This window comes from Eretmochelys imbricata, chromosome 1 (assembly GCF_965152235.1).
Source record: "Eretmochelys imbricata isolate rEreImb1 chromosome 1, rEreImb1.hap1, whole genome shotgun sequence".
Taxonomy (NCBI): Eukaryota; Metazoa; Chordata; order Testudines; family Cheloniidae; genus Eretmochelys; species Eretmochelys imbricata.
This window is the reverse complement of record NC_135572.1, coordinates 235101993-235120686: the sequence shown is the minus strand read 5'-3', so window position 1 is coordinate 235120686 and position 18694 is coordinate 235101993. Positions and strand designations below refer to the sequence as shown.

The following is an 18694-nucleotide window of genomic DNA, read 5'->3' as shown; positions in this document are numbered from 1 at the left end:
TGCGAATACAGACTAACACGACTGTTACTCTGAAACCTAACAACAACTAAGATTATTAAAACTAACGCTATGTGATATGCAAGAGTTCAGACTAGATGACCTGGTAGTCTCTTCTGGCGTTAACCTCTACGACTATGTCTTTATGAGCTAGCTTATTTTTCATCATGAATGCTGTTTGTTTGCTCTCAGCATTGCACTCAGCACAGAAAATGAATCTGGACCCGGGAGTTTTGTTTCTGTTTACAAAGCCAGGTTCATCTTCTCGTTCTCATGCAGCACTAGGAGAATGTTGCACGCTTTGGGTATCCAAAAAGAAGAGGATTTTTTTCCATTACAAAAAAAAATTGTTGTTGCATTTTTACAGTAAACCTAAGTCTCAGATAAGTGTCCCTTTAACTTGGCATCCCATTGCAAGCAAGCTAGTGAAATCCATGGAAACCAATACTGCAGCCATTGCTCACATAAGTAATGGCTGCAGGATGGAACTCAGGATTCTGGGATGCAATGGAAGAGGAGATTTAAAGCCTAGCAAGTGATTATAAAATACCCATTATCTGGAGCCAGCGGACTTCCTTTAAAACAACAAGAAAGTTAAGTTCTCCTAGGGTGAAAGTCACCCAGCACAAGGCCTGTGCATCACTTAAATCCTACCCATGTCTTATTGTTAGGACTGAGAACTAAGTCATTCATAGGTCTTGTACTGGCCTTCTGCACAGGACTGAATGACACCCCTTGTCCTTAACATACTATTTGAAAATATAGCAGTAACTGCTCTTCCCCATTCTCCCCCCACCTTTTGTTTATAGAGGGGACCCTCTGTGACTGGATCTCCACCTTCCCATGTGGAATAGGCCTAAGATGCCTCCACGACACCTATCCCACCCTAACCCCACAGGAGGCACACCATGGTGCCAGGATCTGTATGGATGGACACTGAATGATAGAAGAAACATGGGATACACACCATCCACTGGCCCTCTAGACATTACTAAGAAAAGATATTTTAGCCTGGGGCTGGTGTTCTATTTTCTCCTGTGGGAATCCCCCTTCCAGAGGAGTGTCAACAGTAACGATGACTAGAGTTGGAGCGTGGGGGCCTGCTAGGGGCCAGTCCTACCATCAACGACTAACAGGAGGTGCCGTTTCCAAAGATACCTGTTTGTCCTGTGAGGAAACCTGTAATAACAACACAACAAGTTCTTAAAATCCACAGAAGATATTGCTATGTAGCTTTGGTCATGGCAAGGGATAGGATCACCAGTGAACATCCCTTGGATCTGACAGCAGAGGTAACAATAATTATTTATTTACTTATAAATCCAATAAAAGCTCCAGGACCCTTTATCTTTGCCATATGCTTGTCGAAGACTGAAAGAAAGAGAGGGTCTCTTTAATACATTGCTCTAGAAAGGCTCTGTAACTCATTTTGGTGTACAGGTGAGGTAAGAAAACTGGCTCATGCATACTCGGAGTTAAAAAGTGACTTTGCATTAAATTACTTGGTTTAAAATTACTCTACCGAGCAGAGACATTGTTAACCTCCAACTAGGGGGTTAACAGATTGTTTTAATATGGACTTTGAATTCAGAAAAGCCAGTAATGACACTCTAGTAAAGAAAAAAAAAAATCAATCAGACCTACCCTCATAGCCCATAATTAAAATAAGCTGAAGAATGTTACCCTTTAAGAAATAAAAAGCCTGTAATTTTGACAGTAATCACACTACTAGTTTGAATCACTTTAAAACTCCACTCCTCCAGCATTGCCTGGCACTCTTTTAGCAAGATTTTGCTCTGTGTAAATCTGGAAAAACTCTATCGAGCTGAATGGAATTCAGCTCCTCCTTTATTAGCACATCACCTCGGTTAAGCAGTCAGTTTGTCTGATCCTTCAGTGGTCGCTTGAGACAAGTTTTTCCATACTCCAGATTTACACCCGTGTAACAGAGTAGAATATGGCCTTTTCTCTACACAAAGACAAATTCTGGTTTACATGAACCAGAAGCACCTGCTACTGAATTAACTGCTGAACTCTCCATACAAATACAGCCATAACTTCACAGCAGTATTTGGGGCAGTCTGCTTCGAAAATGTATGCAAAGTACTGGAGGACAGGTACACAATTCCTGATTTCAGCCCTGGTTACTCCTCCAATGCTGAACCGGGTTATTGTGGCCTATGTGATGTCAATGGGAATTTTTCCATTGAGTTCAGTGGATTTTAGAACATACCCCAAACAGGGGGTGAAATCCTGACCCAATTTAAGTCAATAGCAAAACTTCCTTTGTCTTCAATGGGGCCAGGATTTCACCCAGAGTGGACAGCCTGGATGCTGAGACATCTTTGCTGTCCCAACAGTGACTTTAATCCAACCTGTAGAGATGTGTCTGAGATCAGATCCAATGTGTGTGTGATTTGGAGGCTGCTCCTCCAAGTACTGCATGCCAAGTACCTGGCTCCAGTGCTGAGATGGAATTTGCTCAGGGATTTGGGAGAACAGGTCACAGTACATTAGATGTCTGGTTTTGGGCTTAGTTTGCATCATACCTACGTACTCCCTTGATCCAGCAACAGCCCTGTACACAGCCACCAATACAGAACATTTATGTGTCTAGTCTAGTAGGAGTAACCTGGGTGGAGCTGGGGTTGAGATAGAGGATTGTGCAAGGAGCTACCACCAGTTAGGATATGGATGCACAATTATGCTTTTCTTGAAAACATACATGGGGGAGTGGCTATGCCAAATCCCTCATGTTTGACAGAATTTGGCCCACAGAATTTAAAAACTTTTTGCACTCCTCTAGCTCAAAGCCACCCTGCTAAAAAGAATGGCAAGCCATTAATCGAGAATGCTGACTGTTCCCTTTGAAGGAGGTGGGGGAGCATAAAAACAAACAAGTTAGTTGACCCTCTTATTGAACATCCAACATTTAAAAACAAAATCTCCTGAAGATGTTCAGTTCATGGATTCAAACTTAGTGCTGCTTTCAAGGCCATCCGGACTGATAATACTGTAATGACTCTGAAGGAGCTGTTACTGTCTAATGGATCATTGACCTAGGAAGGAAAAATTCTCTCTGTGGGCCATGACCCAATGCACCATAATGACTCAGAGGTCTATCGTGTCAAGAATCTGCATCTGAATAAATATCAGGTCACATATTCACCCAATCTGGTGAGTAATATGCATTTTAAAAACTTCATAATTATGTATTTACATGATAGTTTGTAAAGGCTGAGAAGTTTTGCAATCAATATATAACCTGTACAGCTCTTTCAGAGCTATGGTGAACTGTAAAATAAATATGTGGAAAGGTAATATTTAAATCACCTATTGTCAGGACCTTTTTTTTTCTTTAATAACTACTGATCGCTTTTTAAAACCTCCTATTTACAAAATGACCCCAAAATATAGACCAAATCCTGAGGTCCTTACTCAAGCAAATTCACATTGAATCAGTGGAAAGAGGCTTTTGTGAGGACTGAGTAAACCTAGTTTAAACACTGAAAAATGGTCTCAGGAGCTGGCCCATACTTACTGCTGCTATGAGGTTAATTTGTCAATGAGACTTTAAGTATAATTAGGTGGAATTTTTATACCCCTGGTCCATATCCTCAGGTGGTACAAACTGGCATAGCTCCATTGAAGACAATGGAACTGTGCTGATTTACACAAGTTGATGATCCAGGCCCAGATATTTTCAAAAGGAAAAAAAAGTACCACTTGAAAAAATATAACAGAGGAACAGAAGACTCAGGAAATTGGTCATGCATATGAAGCTCTCCACCTCTTGGTCACTGCTTTGAATCAGATCAATGTAGCAAACTTAAAGTTGTTACTATCTGATAAATTTTTGGTGATCTATGTGAAATGAGTTAGTGGATTCGGTCTAATTCTTAGTACACAGCTGTCCACATCATACAAAATCTTTCACATTTGGCAGCAAAGAGGCACCAAGGACTGAACTGGTTAAAAAAAAAAAAAAAAAAAGCTACATTCTCATCTTTAAAGGGAAAGAGGTATCTTCTTAGCACAATAGCAAACATATGATAGTGGACCCTGTAGGATTTATCTCAACCAGCATAATTAAGGTAAAACTCAAACTTGCCCTGTCTACAGTAGCATTTTACAACATTTGCCATAACAGGTTAGTTACCACTTTGCAAACACCCACTTTTTTTACCTAGTATAGACAGACTCCAAGCGAAGTTTTAGGCAAACCTTGCTCTACCAGCACTCATGCTGTAAACCTGACAATGGGTAAACTTTAGCCACTGATACTTTCAATGTAATATTTATTATTATATTAATTATTATTAATGTTGTGGCAGCACCTATGAGCCCCAGTCATGGTCCAGGACCCCTAAGTGCTGTATAAACATAGAACAAAAAGATGGTCCCTACCCCAAAGAGCTTCAATCAGTACCTTTCCAGAGGACTACATTAAAAAATAATAATTAAGGAAATGTAATGATAAAAAATCTGTGGCCAAAATTTTCAACCTGGACACCTAAAGTCAGACATCTAAATGCATATTTAAATGCATACATAAAAGCGACTGGAGTTTTAGAGATGCCAAGGACTCAGAGTTCCTACTAGAGCCCATGTAAGTACTCTGATTTAAACTCTCAAAGCCAAAGAAAGTCAAACTATCTAAGCTGAAAATAAAGGATGACATCCAAACTGTAGTCTTAAGTCATGTCTTAGGCTTTTCCTCCACACATAAGATAAGCATTAAGGCTGGAGTATTGGCCTAGATTTCCAGCCTCAGCCCTGAATTCCCTCATTTTTGTGAATGTGATTTCAACCCTCAACATCCCTGCACAGTAGTTTGAAGACTTCACTCTTTTATTCATCATAGTTAATTCTCTGAGTGCGTATGTTTGCGCATATGCATGGGGGAGAGACAGGATGAATCCTGAGTGTTGGGGGGAGGGGGTGGAAATCAGCTGAACACTGCACTCCTACACTGGGTTTGGCATACTAAAATCACAGGCTTTTCACAACCCTCAGTTATATTATTCATGCAGAATGCACTCAGCTTTCTATTGTTGCTGCACTCATTGTTTATAAATGAGTCTTTTGCTTCATCTGGGGATGGAAGTTCCTTTAAGTTTCCCTCAGTCAAAGTACTTCTGTAATGAGCTACCATGCTATTGCTCAGAAACTTAAAGAAGTTTCTGGAAGTGCTTGTGCTTCTAGAAACAAGAATATTTTCTTGTCTTATTGAATTGAGAAGAAAAATTCAAGACGGTTGTTTTGCTTTGGTAAATCAGATACATGGGTTTCTAACTGTTTCTTTAACATACTGAATCTTGGAGAAATAATTAAATGCTCCATTGTCTTCTTCACTACTACAATATCTGCAGAGGGAGTTTCTTTATATATATTAAGTCTCCTGCTTTTACACATTGCCTAAATATTCCAGACACTGAAACAGAAAAAACATAATGATAGTGAGACAAGGGCTTCAAATGCTACACTTTCTGTAAATGTTATCCTTCACAGTGGGATATGAAATGTACTAGAAAATGGTGGTCCTTTCTATTAAGACCAATACAACTACCACAAAGCATATAATCCCTTTTGTCTAACAATATTGTGAATTTCATGATTTTGCTTGTTCAACAGCTCAGGCTATCATCGTTAATCCTGGCAGTTGTGCAAGATCCTGATGCATTCCACAGTTTAGAGTTTTTTTCAATCCAATTTAAGTTAATAAACAGTGGACTGAATCACAAAAAGAAAAGAATAAGTTAATCACATGGCAACTTAAATCACTTTCGGATTCAGAGGACAGCCCACTATCTAGGGTCTAATATCATAGCATTTTCAAAGAGGGATGGCTCATCCATTGTATTGTACATCTTTTTTTCAAGTAGAATGGATTACTTTAATGCTACTGATTTGGCTGGAGTATCTCGAATGCTGAGGTGACAAGAGAAACTACCCCTTGACCCATCAGAGAAAAAACTAGAGTCAAACGCATGCATCATTTAGTCTGAAAAGAAAGTTCAGTATTTAATTTCGGATTCAAGGAATGTAAGGATTTGCAAGTGATTGGGAATGAATTTACAGTTAAACAAATGTGAAGAAAAGAAGAAAAAAAATTCCATGGCCTTCATAAATGATTTATTATCCTCTTGCGACTAGCAATGGACTTTGTGAAATGGGTTTATTTAATAGAATCTTTTGAATATTAGCTCTGACTTGTTTGTTACAACTGACATTTTACAAAAGCTTCTCCAAGACCAATATCTTTAGCACTACTTCCAAAATGCCTCTTTAGGTTCCCCGAGTTCTGTCTTAATTTGTTAGTTCCTTTTCATCCCCCCTCCAAATATCCAGGCCAGGGTCAGATCTCTGTTACACCACTGCAAATCCAAAATCTTTCCTCTGAAGTCAATCGAGCTACTCTGGATTTACACCTGTCCAGATGAGATGAAAATCTGACTCTAGAGTTCAGATTCAGAGTTAGTTGAATAGTGTTTACTTTTGTTTATCGAATGCATTTCCCCTTCCTCCCCCCCATCCACTTTAAAACAGAAACAAATCTTATAGGGCCAGATTCTGCCACCCTTACTCATGTTGAGTAGTACCTCACTACTTGATTAGTCTCACTGAAATCAATGAAGCTACTACTCACAGAGTTGAATATTCAAGACAAACTGGTAGAATCTGGCCCATAATCAGCAAAAGGGACTGTTATCAAAAAGTAGTAAGGATTACAGATTATCCAAAAAAGGGGATAGTAACAGACTGCTTTATATAACTCCAGTTATTTCTTGATGTATTTAGATTTTAAAATGGTAGGTTTCTGATTAAGAAGAAGAAAAAAAAGACTGTAAATGTTCCTATAAGATTCCATTCAATTTTAGCACAGCGAATAATAGATTAAAATAACCCCATTTAGGAGTTGAGAGTAAATAGTCAACAAATCTAGAAACTGGTCAGTGCCATGTACATGAGTTAGCACACAGAAGAAAGTACAGTGTGGGAGGGAGGTGGATTGCAAGAAGCAAACTTGTGTTTATTTTAAACACTGTGCCCGTTCAAAATAGTCATATCTGCATCTATTTCTAAAAGCAAGCAAAGTCACTATGTATTTAACATAGTAAAATGCCTTTTTCATCAACTAAGACAACAGAACAGATACAAATGAACCAATCAGGGATTTAGAGTGAGCTATCAGTGTTAGAAAGCTAGTCTGAACATTCCAGTTGAGTCACCACAGAGAAAAGGGTGGGGGGAGGAGAAGGGGGGGTGGAAATAAATTACTGTGTGCAACTCCATCTGCAAACTGCTTCTCCCGCACTGGTATGTAATAAAATGTGTTGCTAAGATACAAGCTGCTAAAGAAGTTCATTAAAGGACACTTTAAACAAAGCTGCCAGATTCTTTTCCCTTTAAAGACTGCTTATTTGGTTCTGTCCCTTGTATTTATAATTAGATCCTCTATATGAAGAGGTTGTACTTCATCCAAGCCTACTCAGCAAAGAATGTTAACAAAATAACGTAAATCAGACTGGCTTCATTTATATATATTTATGGGCTGCAGGGATGTTTACAGAAACATATTTATGTTCCACTTTTATTGTTTAATGAGAAATAAACCTTTGAAAAGTAGCTTCTCTGTTAGCTGGAAAGTGGAATTGTTAATTTCTATAGTGACATTTTACTTTCTCATCACTCTGACCTAACTTTTAGAAGGGATGAGAATACTTTAGGAAAAAGAGCCTGGGTCTTTGTTGTTAAGTTTGGAATCTGGGAGACATCTGCCTCTTAATTTACCTTTCATGTGCAAAACAATATTATGCTACAGACACTGAAAAAGAGGCCAAGATTATTTATGCCTTTCTGCTGGCAATTTGTCCAGTTTTTCATCTGTATGTTGATTCCTAGACATATGTTAACAATTTCCAAAACTTCCTTGATCTTAATGCATTAACAACACCAATAAGTCTATTTTGTGACATTTTCTTTCAGGCAAAGATACGTTATCAGGGAGGCCTTTATCTGACCTTCTACAGAATTCTTCTCCTCTCTGTAGTAACATCTTGATAGTGGGGATTTTAGTTGGGGGGGGATTGGAGGGGAGAGGGTGAAGAGGGAGCAAGATATTTTTTGCATTTGCTTACTGTGCTGAAAAATTATATTTTAAGAAATAATGCTAGCATTTATCTATGGTGCATTTAATAGCAGATGAAATGCATAAATCATAGAGCAGAGTTAGTATCGCTGATTATAGGAAATGCTACTTGTCACTTTGTAACCTGCATCTCATATTAAATTCTGTATCACAGTCACCAGTATGTATATATTTTTAATTACATTTTCAGGCTCATTTACATGCGCATATTGACTTTCTGCCTGAATGATATCAAAAAGAAAGACCTTGCACACACACACTTGAATCTGTACAGTTCTGAGACAGGAATCTTTTCTCATCTTTTTCACACTTAAGAAAAGCTTCAATTCGTCAATAAATCTTTAGGCAATCCTAGCTGATTCAAAGAGCTTCAGAAAACGGAAAATTACAGAAAATGCAAGTTAATCTGCGTTGCATGTCTAAGGTTTCAATGTTCTCGCTTGACTCATGTTAATCAAAATGCAATATAATTTTTTTACTTTCCGTAACCTTTAAGATCTGTTATCAATAACTGAGTTAGCCCAGAGAGTCTCTTCCCTTCCTCCCTGGATGCAAGATAAGCTACCTCACAAAGAAAGGACAACATTATCAAGTGAAATAGTTCTAGAAAGAAAAACCTTCTATATACTATACAGATTTGATTTCTGTTTCAAGTCCAGTGACATGCTTCTGTTGCTTAAATGTAAGCAATCAAAAAAATTTTTAGGCAAACACTCTCTTCCTGCCACAGCCTGTACACCTAGTCTCTTAGGACTAAATCCAAACTTTGAAAAGGAGCACCGTTTCTCAAAAACACAGATCAGCACTGCAGATCATTTCTACAGAGTTCTTAGACAAAATGCTACACACTAGAGCTACTTCTTGTGTTGATTTTACTGCAGCCACATTCAGGCCTAGTTTTGTGTTTTACTTTCCCAGCAGCCAAGTGCGTCCATTTCTATCCTAAACTTGGGCCACAAGTTTACTATTCTGTGAGTTAAAAATAAAAAAAAAATGCTGCTTCATATTTTTTCCCCTTTTTCTTTGTATATTAAACAGTCTGTATGTGCTGTGCAAAAAAAAAAAAAAAAAAGTAGTACGTATTAGATTTCAAGAGATGCTTACTACTGGGAGTCGGGAGGCTGTAGCTAGAACTAAGCCGCATCAGCAATTTCATAGGACACTCTGGAAATTGCTACTACATAACAATAAGTAGCTGACTCAAAAACAAATGCGAGCGCACGCGCTTAAGGACGTACATTTTATCTTCAGAAGAGCATTTTCAAACAATGAGGTGTTACCACCTTAAGTAAAAAAGAAATCCTCAAATAGGATATACCTAAAAGAAATGTACATAGGGTGATTTAACAAGCGGAGGTGAAAAGGCAGACCAAATATGATTCAGTCAGGCTACACTAACTGACTTTACTTTAATGGGAGAAAGACAAATCTGCATTTCAATTAATCCAATTTTTTTTTGTTCTTCTTTGTTCTTATCTTGACTTGCAGCACGTTTTTTTTAGACTTTGCCAGCTTCAGTCAACTTTGCATGTAGAAACCGCCCCCTTTTTGACATCATGGTCATAGACACACCATTTACCATGGCCTTGTCTTATTGATTTGCAAACTTCTACCCTTTAACTCTTATTGATTAGAAATTGTGTTGATGCCTCAGATTTTGCAGGGAGGGGGGAAGTGTATCATTTTATAATCAGCGTATATGTTATCTTTACCATAAAGAGGAAAGCAAAGATAAACACATTTAAAAGTAACTCTGTATTAATGTGGTTTTATGTGCCTTTGTAGCTTTCAACTGAAAAAAATCAAATGGAATGAGTTGAGAAATGGTTTCCTCAACTTGAACAAAAAAGTGTTTAGAATGATGCACTGTCCCACTGGAAATGTGATTTCATATTAACCTACAAAACCCTTTCCCCAGTCTCATACTATGGAGAGACAGGGCCATATTCTACTTTGTCACCGCAAGCAGAATTCCCATTGAAGTCAACAAGCCAGATCCCCAGCTGGAGTAAACTGGCATAGCTCCATTGAAGCCACACTGATCTGGATGAACTGAGGATCTGGCCCACTAATGAAACTTCTGTGAAAAGAGTGAGGGGGAGCATGGCCTTTTTCAGCTGTGCATACATACCTAACGCTTTCTAACTCTAAAAAGAAAAGGAGTGCTTGTGGCACCTTAGAGACTAACAAATTTATTTGAACATAAGCTTTTGTGAGCTACAACTCACTGCATCCGATGAAGTGAGCTGTAGCTCACAAAAGCTTATGCTCAAATAAATTTGTTAGTTTCTAAGGCCGCGTCTACACTACCCGCCGGATTGGCGGGTAGTGATCGATCTATTGGGGATCGATTTATCGTGTCTAGTGTAGACACGATAAATCGATCCCCGATCACTCTGCCGTCGACTCCAGAAGTCCACCAGGGCGAGAGGCGGAAGCGGAGTCAACGGGGGAGTGGTGGCCATCGATCCCGCGCCACAAGGATGCGAAGTAAGTGATTCTAAGTCAATCTAAGATACGTTGACTTCAGCTACGCTATTCTCATAGCTGAAGTTGCGTATCTTAGATCGACCCCCCCCCGCCCCCCAGTGAAGACCTAAGGTGTCACAAGTACTCCTTTTCTTTTTGCAGATACAGACTAATGGCTGCTACTCTGAAAACTTTCTAACTCTGTGACACAGGGTACCTATAAAATACATTCCACACATACAACAAAAGTTTCTCTGATATGTTTGCTGTCAAAGCATCAGATATTTAAGAACAAATATCTTGCTGCAGTACAATTAGATATTATACAACATGTAACAGGTAGCAAGTACCTTTAGTGTAAGACTACATGTGAAATAAAAAGGTATTGTTACTATAATTCCTTTTTCTGAATAGACAAAGGCATTAGAAGGAAAAAAAATTGTTAAATCACAGGGATAATCATCATAGCCAGCTCCTCTAATGAGGCATCATGGGATTACTGGAGTTATTATAAGAGTCATCTTATTGAAGAAATTCAAAGTTAATTGAAATCAATTGTACTGTTCTGACAGCAGGTGTTTTAAGTGGCTAAAATATCAAAGTGTACTCTTTTAAATGGTTAGAATGTACGTTACATTCACTTTTCAACCCTTAGCACTGCCAAGTGATGTACTGTACATGTATGGAATAGTGTACAGTAAAAGAAAAATGCTAGAATAAGACCACATTTCACCTGCCAATCAGACTGCCACTAAGCAAATGTTGATCAAAATCCCCTTCAGCACTATGTTTACATTCAGGGTTGGCAATTTCAGTGGTTTTTATAAGGGCAAATCAAACGCAAAGCAGAAAGCCACAAGTATGTTTGTGCTGTGCTTGAAACTCTGTGAAAATGCTTTTTACAACCTTTCCTCCCCTCCCCCAATATGAGCACCTAATCTCATGTAACTTTATTGAAAGCATAAAGAAGAATGCTAGGATTGCCTTTATATAAACTATATTCCCAAATTTCCTCTCCAAGGAGCGGATGGTAAATTTGTCATTTTTTTACTCAGATAGCAAAGCAACCAATAAATTACTAGCAGATTGTAGGAAAACATGAGGAACTATAGCTTTCTAAATTACCAGCCCAGAACTAATCTTCACTTAGATCCAATAACTTCACTTGATTTTCCATTTGTTCAGAAGTGCCAGTGAAGTCAATAGAAGCTCTGTGCACAGAAGGACTGCAAAGTCAAGCCCACATTTAAATTACTTCTTGTGTCTGCATTTTAAAGACTCAAAGCGTAATTGGAAAGTTTAAAATTCCACTTCAAGGTTCATCACCAATTTAGAGCCTGATCCAAAGCCATGATCCTACAGCAATATTGGAGCAGAGACTGTCTTTTTGTTCTGTTTTTGCAGCACCTAGCACAGTGGGCTCCTGGTCCATGACTAGGGCTCCTAGGTGCTACTTCAATACAAGTAAATAAAAAATAATCTCTATTCACTTCAATGAGCATTGGATAGGGCCCTTAGAGCCTACTGCCACCAAAATAAGTTTAGAGTTCTCTCTCTCTCTCTGAGTCTATCTTTCTGTGGGCAGAATTTGACCTTGGTTCTACTTAATTTGGAAACCCCGTTCAGGTCTTATCTCTGTTTTCATTGACACTTGTAACCTCTATTTTATTTCAACAATTTTGAAAGTACCCAACCATATGAAATACTGAGCTTTAGCAAATGTCAATAATTTCCCCTTTCACATGTGTAAACAATGCTGCCATTTTCAGGCATAGCACAGCTTGGATTTCACTATATCAAAAAACACCCCTCTGAAAGACAGACAGAACATACGTAAAGCCAACATCTTGAATGAAAGAGTCTCCAACAAACTCCCTGTGCTTAAGAAGCACACACTAATTTTACAAAGTCTAACACATCCCATGAAGATATTTTGACGGGGTCACCAATGGCAAAATACAGTCAATGATTTAATTTCAGATATGCACTACAAAAAGACAAACCAGCAATAACCCCACCGTGGGACATCCTCTTTGAGACTAATGTTGATCTTCTATGTAGATAGTAAATTATGGTAAAGAAATGAGGCAATGCACAAGTGAATGGTATACACATTATGTCTTTCAGGAAGACATATTTTTATTGCTGTGCTCCAGGACAGGCTGTTTGAATTCAGAGTTCATCACAGTTAAAAATATAGCAGTCTACATACACATCCTTACTGTTAATTTTCCAAGACCTGGTTTACCACCCAATGCTGATCTCAGAAACAGTTTAACTTGTGATTTGGGTTTTTGCTTTGGTTTTTAATCAGTTAAGTGTTGTTATTAAGAAGTAATTTTTTTAAAAAACAGCATATTGACTTCATGACCAAACAGAACGCACAAAAATATGTGTAGCAGAGTACCTCAAACATGCTTTTAAAGAACAAACCTGGTTCTTATGATTATTCTTTTATTTACATCAAAATTCTTATTGCTTGACAATTTAGATAAAAACGTTACTGCTGCTCTGCATGTGATATGGATTCAAGGTGTAAAACCACTGGACCAACTAATGGAGTCTTCACACATCATATCTTGTTAAAGAAGAGGTACCCTACTCTCAAATGGTATTACAATTCAACAAAACTGTAGTGTACAAAATGTGCAGGTAGACTTAATGTAAGAAAAGTCTAACTTTGCCTTTCTGAGCAAGAGGTAAATTTAAGTATTGATTTAAGTGACACAAAAAAAAAACCCATCTTTAATATTTTCCCAACATTTTCAAATAAATATTATAAAGTACATTTCATTCCATATTCCTGTACATTGACAATGTAAGAGAAATACTGGATGACTATACAGGAATTTAATTTGGTTGTAAATTGAAATCCAATTTCTTGCATAAATCTATGTTTTGCACATTTGAACCCATACCCAAACACTTGAATCCATCTGGATACTTTGTCTGTGTTCTTATTTTTAATTGAAAAAAAAAAAAGTAAATGCTGCAATAAATTCCAATGGCTCAGAAGGGAAACTGATGATTGGGGCAGTGAAAGATACTACTCCCCACTGTTATATTTTTAAACAGATGTAGTTAGTGTGATCATCTATTCATTTTACTGTCTATTTCATCATCCACATGTGCATTTTAACTGAAATGTAATCTTAATATCTTTTGTATTTAGTATAAGCACAATAAAGTCCAGAATTATCGTGTTCTAAATCAGTTGTGCCTAAACAAATCTACAACTGGTTTGAAAAGAAATTAAAAACCCACTGTTTTCAAAAGTATATATTGAAACAATCACTATTGCCCCTCCAAGCTTCGTAAGATTTATTTAAATGTATAGCAGCAGGGGGGAAGGGCGTTGTACTAATGCAAGCAAGAGGCTGAAATCAATAACAGATCCATGATTGGACAAACACCTATTACACTAATGTTAAAGGTACCTCTATCATACCCTGTAGCATCTGATAATTCAGTGATGGACATTTTCTAAGGAGAAATTGCTAATCATACCAAAATCTGCAAAGTTACATAATATTTTTGTGACATGGTCAAAGGCTGAGCCCTCCAAACTCATTTCATTTGTGACCTAAGAAAGATTCAAACCAGGCCTCCAGAGGTGGCAGTCTGGAGCAAGAGCATACTAAATCACCACCTAGCCCCTATCTATCTTGTTGCATAGAACATCAAAACAAGCAGAAGAAATATAATACTGTCGACTTTTGTAGAAAAATACTAGTTTAAATCACTAGGCCAATATTTACTGTTTTCTGACTTTTATTTTTATTTACTTTGCACTTTACAGGGATTTTTAGAAAATAGGGTGGGTAGTGGGAGTTAAAAAGATAACATGTAACCCTTGTTTACTAGTTAGTTTGGGATTCCAAGAAGATGTTGTGTAAGATGGGTGATAATATTCTACACCCAGCTGCATCAGAATGTTCAAATGGTATTTTCAGATCTCTCTCTGCCTTATCTAAATTCCAGCATGTCACATAATAAATAGCTTCTCATTTACTATCATCATAAAAATTTAAACAGCCTTGAAATAGTTGCTACAATACACAAAACACGATCTAATGTATGTTCTAAATACCACTTAACCAGTAAAACTATTTCCACATTGAAGAAAGAACACATAAAGATGCATTGTTGCAGTAAAGGCTGTTACCTTGTTTTAAAAAAATCCTCTGCTCAGCCTAGTAGTGTTAGAGTCAACAACTTGCTGTTTTACACAGCATAAAAGGACTAACAGCTCTTAGCTATCATGTAGTGTCAGATCTGCTTTAAAAAATAAAGTATCTGATTTGATTCTATACAGTGATTAAACATCTTTGTGCTAGGCTGAATAGGGTAGTCTATCCCCTCCCCCTCCAAAAATGGCATCAAAGCAATCAAAATGGTAATGTTCAGCATGAATGGGGCCCCATCCCCCACCTTCAAACTCTGCAGACTTTTCTCCATGTTAGGAAGAAACCAACACCCCTTCTTCACAAAATGGAAGCTTCCACTACCAAATTGAGAGTGCTGACAAATTCTGATTACAATAAACTGGGCGGAAAAGGGTTGCATATAATCACCACCATCCATGCATACATTCTATGAGCACATATTAAATATGCACGGATCACTTTTCAACTTTAACCACAACTCCACACACACACAATTCCTTCTCTTTCCCCCAGGAATATTACAAATCTCGAGGTTTCTTTCCTAGGGTGGAAGATTTTTTGTTTTGTGAGAGGGGAAAAAAAACCCCAAAGGCGCTGTTCCAAGTTTTGGTGCTGAAAGAGCTGCTGCATTCCGAAGGAATCGCGATCGATTCAGCCGGGGGGAAAGAGAGGGGTGATGGAGCAGGATCTAGCTGCCAAAGGGGCTTTTGGAAAGCTGCATGATCCTGCAGAGTGGGGGGTGGGGAGTTGTGATGGGGGGAGGTGGAACGGTGAAAGTTATTTGCTATGGTGACTCAATCCGGCAGATCATGGACTCGCTTTGCAAGCTGCTTCTGCCGCTGCTTCGTTTAAGCATTAGAAGTACTGAAAGTGGAAGGGGCGGGGGGCAAGGGAGTGGGTCGTTGTGTGTGTGTGTGCGTGTGCAGCGTTTGCAAAGCGCAGCGGAAACATGGGGTTGCGGAGTGTTCAATGGCATCTGATCGTGGTGCTGAAACCTAACAATCACAGCTCCTCGCCATCAGCTGATCTAACCCAAACAAACTCACAATAAAGAACTTTCTTTCATCCTGAAAGAGGATTAGGAGCGGAGGAGGTGTCAAACATTGCACTATACACAAGGGTCACTTGTGCATAACAAAACAAAAAATAAAAGTTTTCTGAGGGGGGAAGGGAGAGGAAGGTTTCTATTTTGTTTTGTTTCCCCTCCTCAGATTTTCCTATAACTGGAACAGGTTATTTTTTTAAAAAGTGAAAGTGCCTAAGTGAACTCAAATCCAAAGCTAACACGTCAGATCAGACCAAGGGAAGAGAAAGACAAGTGCAAAAAAAGTGATCAATAAAAATCAGTTTTGCAATTGAGACCAGAAATGGCTCCGACCTGGGCTCCAGTCTCCTTGTTCCCAACTCTCTTGCTCAGCACATTGCACGGAAGTGCACAAAGTAGCCCAAGACAGGAGAATTTTCCATATTCCTAAAACATGTCGACCAACTCAAAATGGACGCCTCATTTTTTTTTATTATTTTTTTTTTTTTACGTTTTAACTACTGCTTATCCTTTTACTATTATTATAACCCCCACCCCAGGCAAGGGATCTAAGAAACGGATCTCGTTTTGAAAATATACATTTTCTCACTGTAGAGTTAGGAAAATGGATATTTTATTCTCTGCTCTCGGTATTTTTCAGCGAACGCAGCCACTTTTAGGATGTTTAGAAAGTGCATGGGGGGGGGAAACAGAACTGAATCGATCTATTCCTTACTTGTTTTTCATTAAGAGCTGCTATTCTTGATTGCCTTTCATGGATTTGTTTCTTAAGATCACCGTTCTGCAAAAATGGCAATAAAATGCATATTAAAGGCAAAGTGTAAACTAACCCGTCATGAATAAACTTGAGATAAGACATTGTTCAAAGGCAAAACCGTTTCATCAACGCCGTACAAAAGCATGCACACACACATAAACACCCTCTTTAGTCAAAAAGCTCAGTGAAGACTACAAAATCAGATCTCTTACTGATAAAGTTTCTCATCCTGCTGTCCCGGCACAACTGCGCTTATTACAGCAGAGATAAAATACTGAAGAAGAGGAAAAAAGGATCTGCATTTACCTGTGGATCTTGCTTCATCTGTGCAACTAGTTTCTATAAAAAAAACCACCCCAAAAAAGGAGGAATTAGAAACTGTTCCAAGTTTAATGGATTTTTTTAAAATGTGTATGTGTGTGTGTGTGTGTGTGTATGTGGGGAAGGGGAAGGGAGGGGGTAAGGAACAAAGAGGCAAGTAAACACTGCGAGTCAGTTTCAAGCAAAGCTCATAAATATTCAAGTCTCGTCCTAATCTCTCCAACACACACACACACACACACAAGCACCAACCGCAATGTTAACTCCGATGCTCCACAACACACACACACAACTCAGCCGAACAGTCTCCCAAACTACTTTTGCAAAGTGTTCGATATTCCGAAGGGGATCCCGGGGGGGGGGGGGCGGCGGGGGGGCGCCTCTCGCCGGCTCCCCCAGGCTCAGCTCCAGCCTCCCCCCTCTTCACTCGCACTCCCAGCCCCCCTCCCCTGATCGATAGACCCTGCGACAAGGAGCAAACGCGCCTGGCTCAGCCTGCAAGGCTGGCTCCCTGCGGGTCGCCCGCACCCGCGGCCCCCCCTCCCCTTCTCCCCCCCCCCCCCAGGGCAGCCGGCCGCGCGGGCTCGCGGCGTTACCTGGTGACACTGGATTTCCACTTTTAACGCCTCTTGCAAGCTCTGTCGCTCCATCCCCGCAACTTGCCAGGCACTTTGCTGCCACTTTCGGAGCCCGGCGAAGTTTCTTTTGTTTTTGTTCCGTTGGCTCTCGGGGAGGAGGAGGAGGAGGAGGAGTGTGTATGTGGGGGGGGGGGTTTGGTTTTTCCTCCGCAGCCACCAACCAACCCCCCCTCCCCTCAGGCAAGCCCACCCCGAGCAGCGCAATTTAAAAAGAAAAGAAAAGGAAAGGAAAAAAAGCCACAACAAGAATCGAAAGAAACAACTACTCAGGCTGCACAGCAAGTTCTTTGCCTCTTTGCTAGGGACACAGACTCATCACTCACTTTCCGCCAAACTGGGGGGGGGGACTCCGCCCCAGCCCCCCCCCCGTCAGCGCTGCGCCCGGGGGGCCCCAGGCGGCCCCCGCTCCGCCCAGGAGCCGAGTCACCGCCCCCCGCAGCGCGCCCGCCCCTCCGGAGGGGACGAGGGGGGGACTTAAAACGGCAGGGACTATATTTTCCTCAGAGTGCGCGCCTTGATTTCACTTTGCCTCGGGAAAAGTTGTGCCACGGCTGTCAATGCTAATTCGGAGGTGCCCGGATGGAGCAAAAGGGGCGGGGGGGGGGAGGAAAAGGGACTTGGAAGCGGCTCTCCTGGCGCATGCGCCGCGCGGCCGCCGCGGAGGGCGAGGGAACAACAAAGTCCGCGGCGGAGAGAGAGGCAGCGCGAGCCCCCAGGCGTGGGGGGCTTGGGCCTGGGCCGGGCCGTGCCCCGCGTCCCGCTGCCTCTCCGGGTGCCAGGGCCGCGGGCTCCCCGCCTGTCAAGCACGAGTGGGGCTGCGGGGCAAGGCAAGGGCTATTGGTGCCTCTCACCGCGGCCGCGGGGCTGCTCTTGCCCGGCCTGGAACTGGGGGCAAGGGGCGGGGAGTATTAGATCGTCCCAACGCAACACAGGCTGGGGAGGAGGCAAGTTTTTCTCTCTCTCTCTCTCTCACACACACACGCTTTCATCCTGTCCTCTTTCCCCTTCCCTCTGTCCTTACCTTTCCCCGACACTCACTCGGATTTTCTGCCTTTGCTCCACTCGCTTGTCTCCCTTTCCTCTTCTCTCGCTGCTTTCCAGCATTCCTGCTCCAAGATGTTCAGTTACCTGCCAGCCAATGATGGCAAC

At 40.4% G+C, this 18694-nt stretch overlaps 1 protein-coding gene across 12 annotated transcripts in view; it reads right to left on the bottom strand.

Annotated features, from left to right (window-relative positions):
- The window catches only part of PHF21B (PHD finger protein 21B), a 205982-nt gene extending 187957 nt beyond the window's left edge, over positions 1 to 18025 (bottom strand). For 2 of the 12 annotated variants that reach the window (XM_077825598.1, XM_077825589.1), the window contains exons 1-3: positions 17504 to 18022; positions 16893 to 16925; positions 16545 to 16610 (exon numbers count right to left, since the gene is read on the bottom strand). In XM_077825598.1, the coding sequence (XP_077681724.1) occupies positions 16545 to 16610; positions 16893 to 16925; positions 17504 to 17557 (153 nt within the window). In that variant the 5' untranslated portion in view covers positions 17558 to 18022. Of the gene's footprint in view, positions 1 to 16544; positions 16611 to 16892; positions 16926 to 17503 lie in introns of all 12 variants that reach the window. The other 10 variants (XM_077825617.1, XM_077825673.1, XM_077825637.1 and 7 more) reach the window with 9 other exon arrangements.
- Positions 18026 to 18694: the final 669 nt, after the last annotated feature.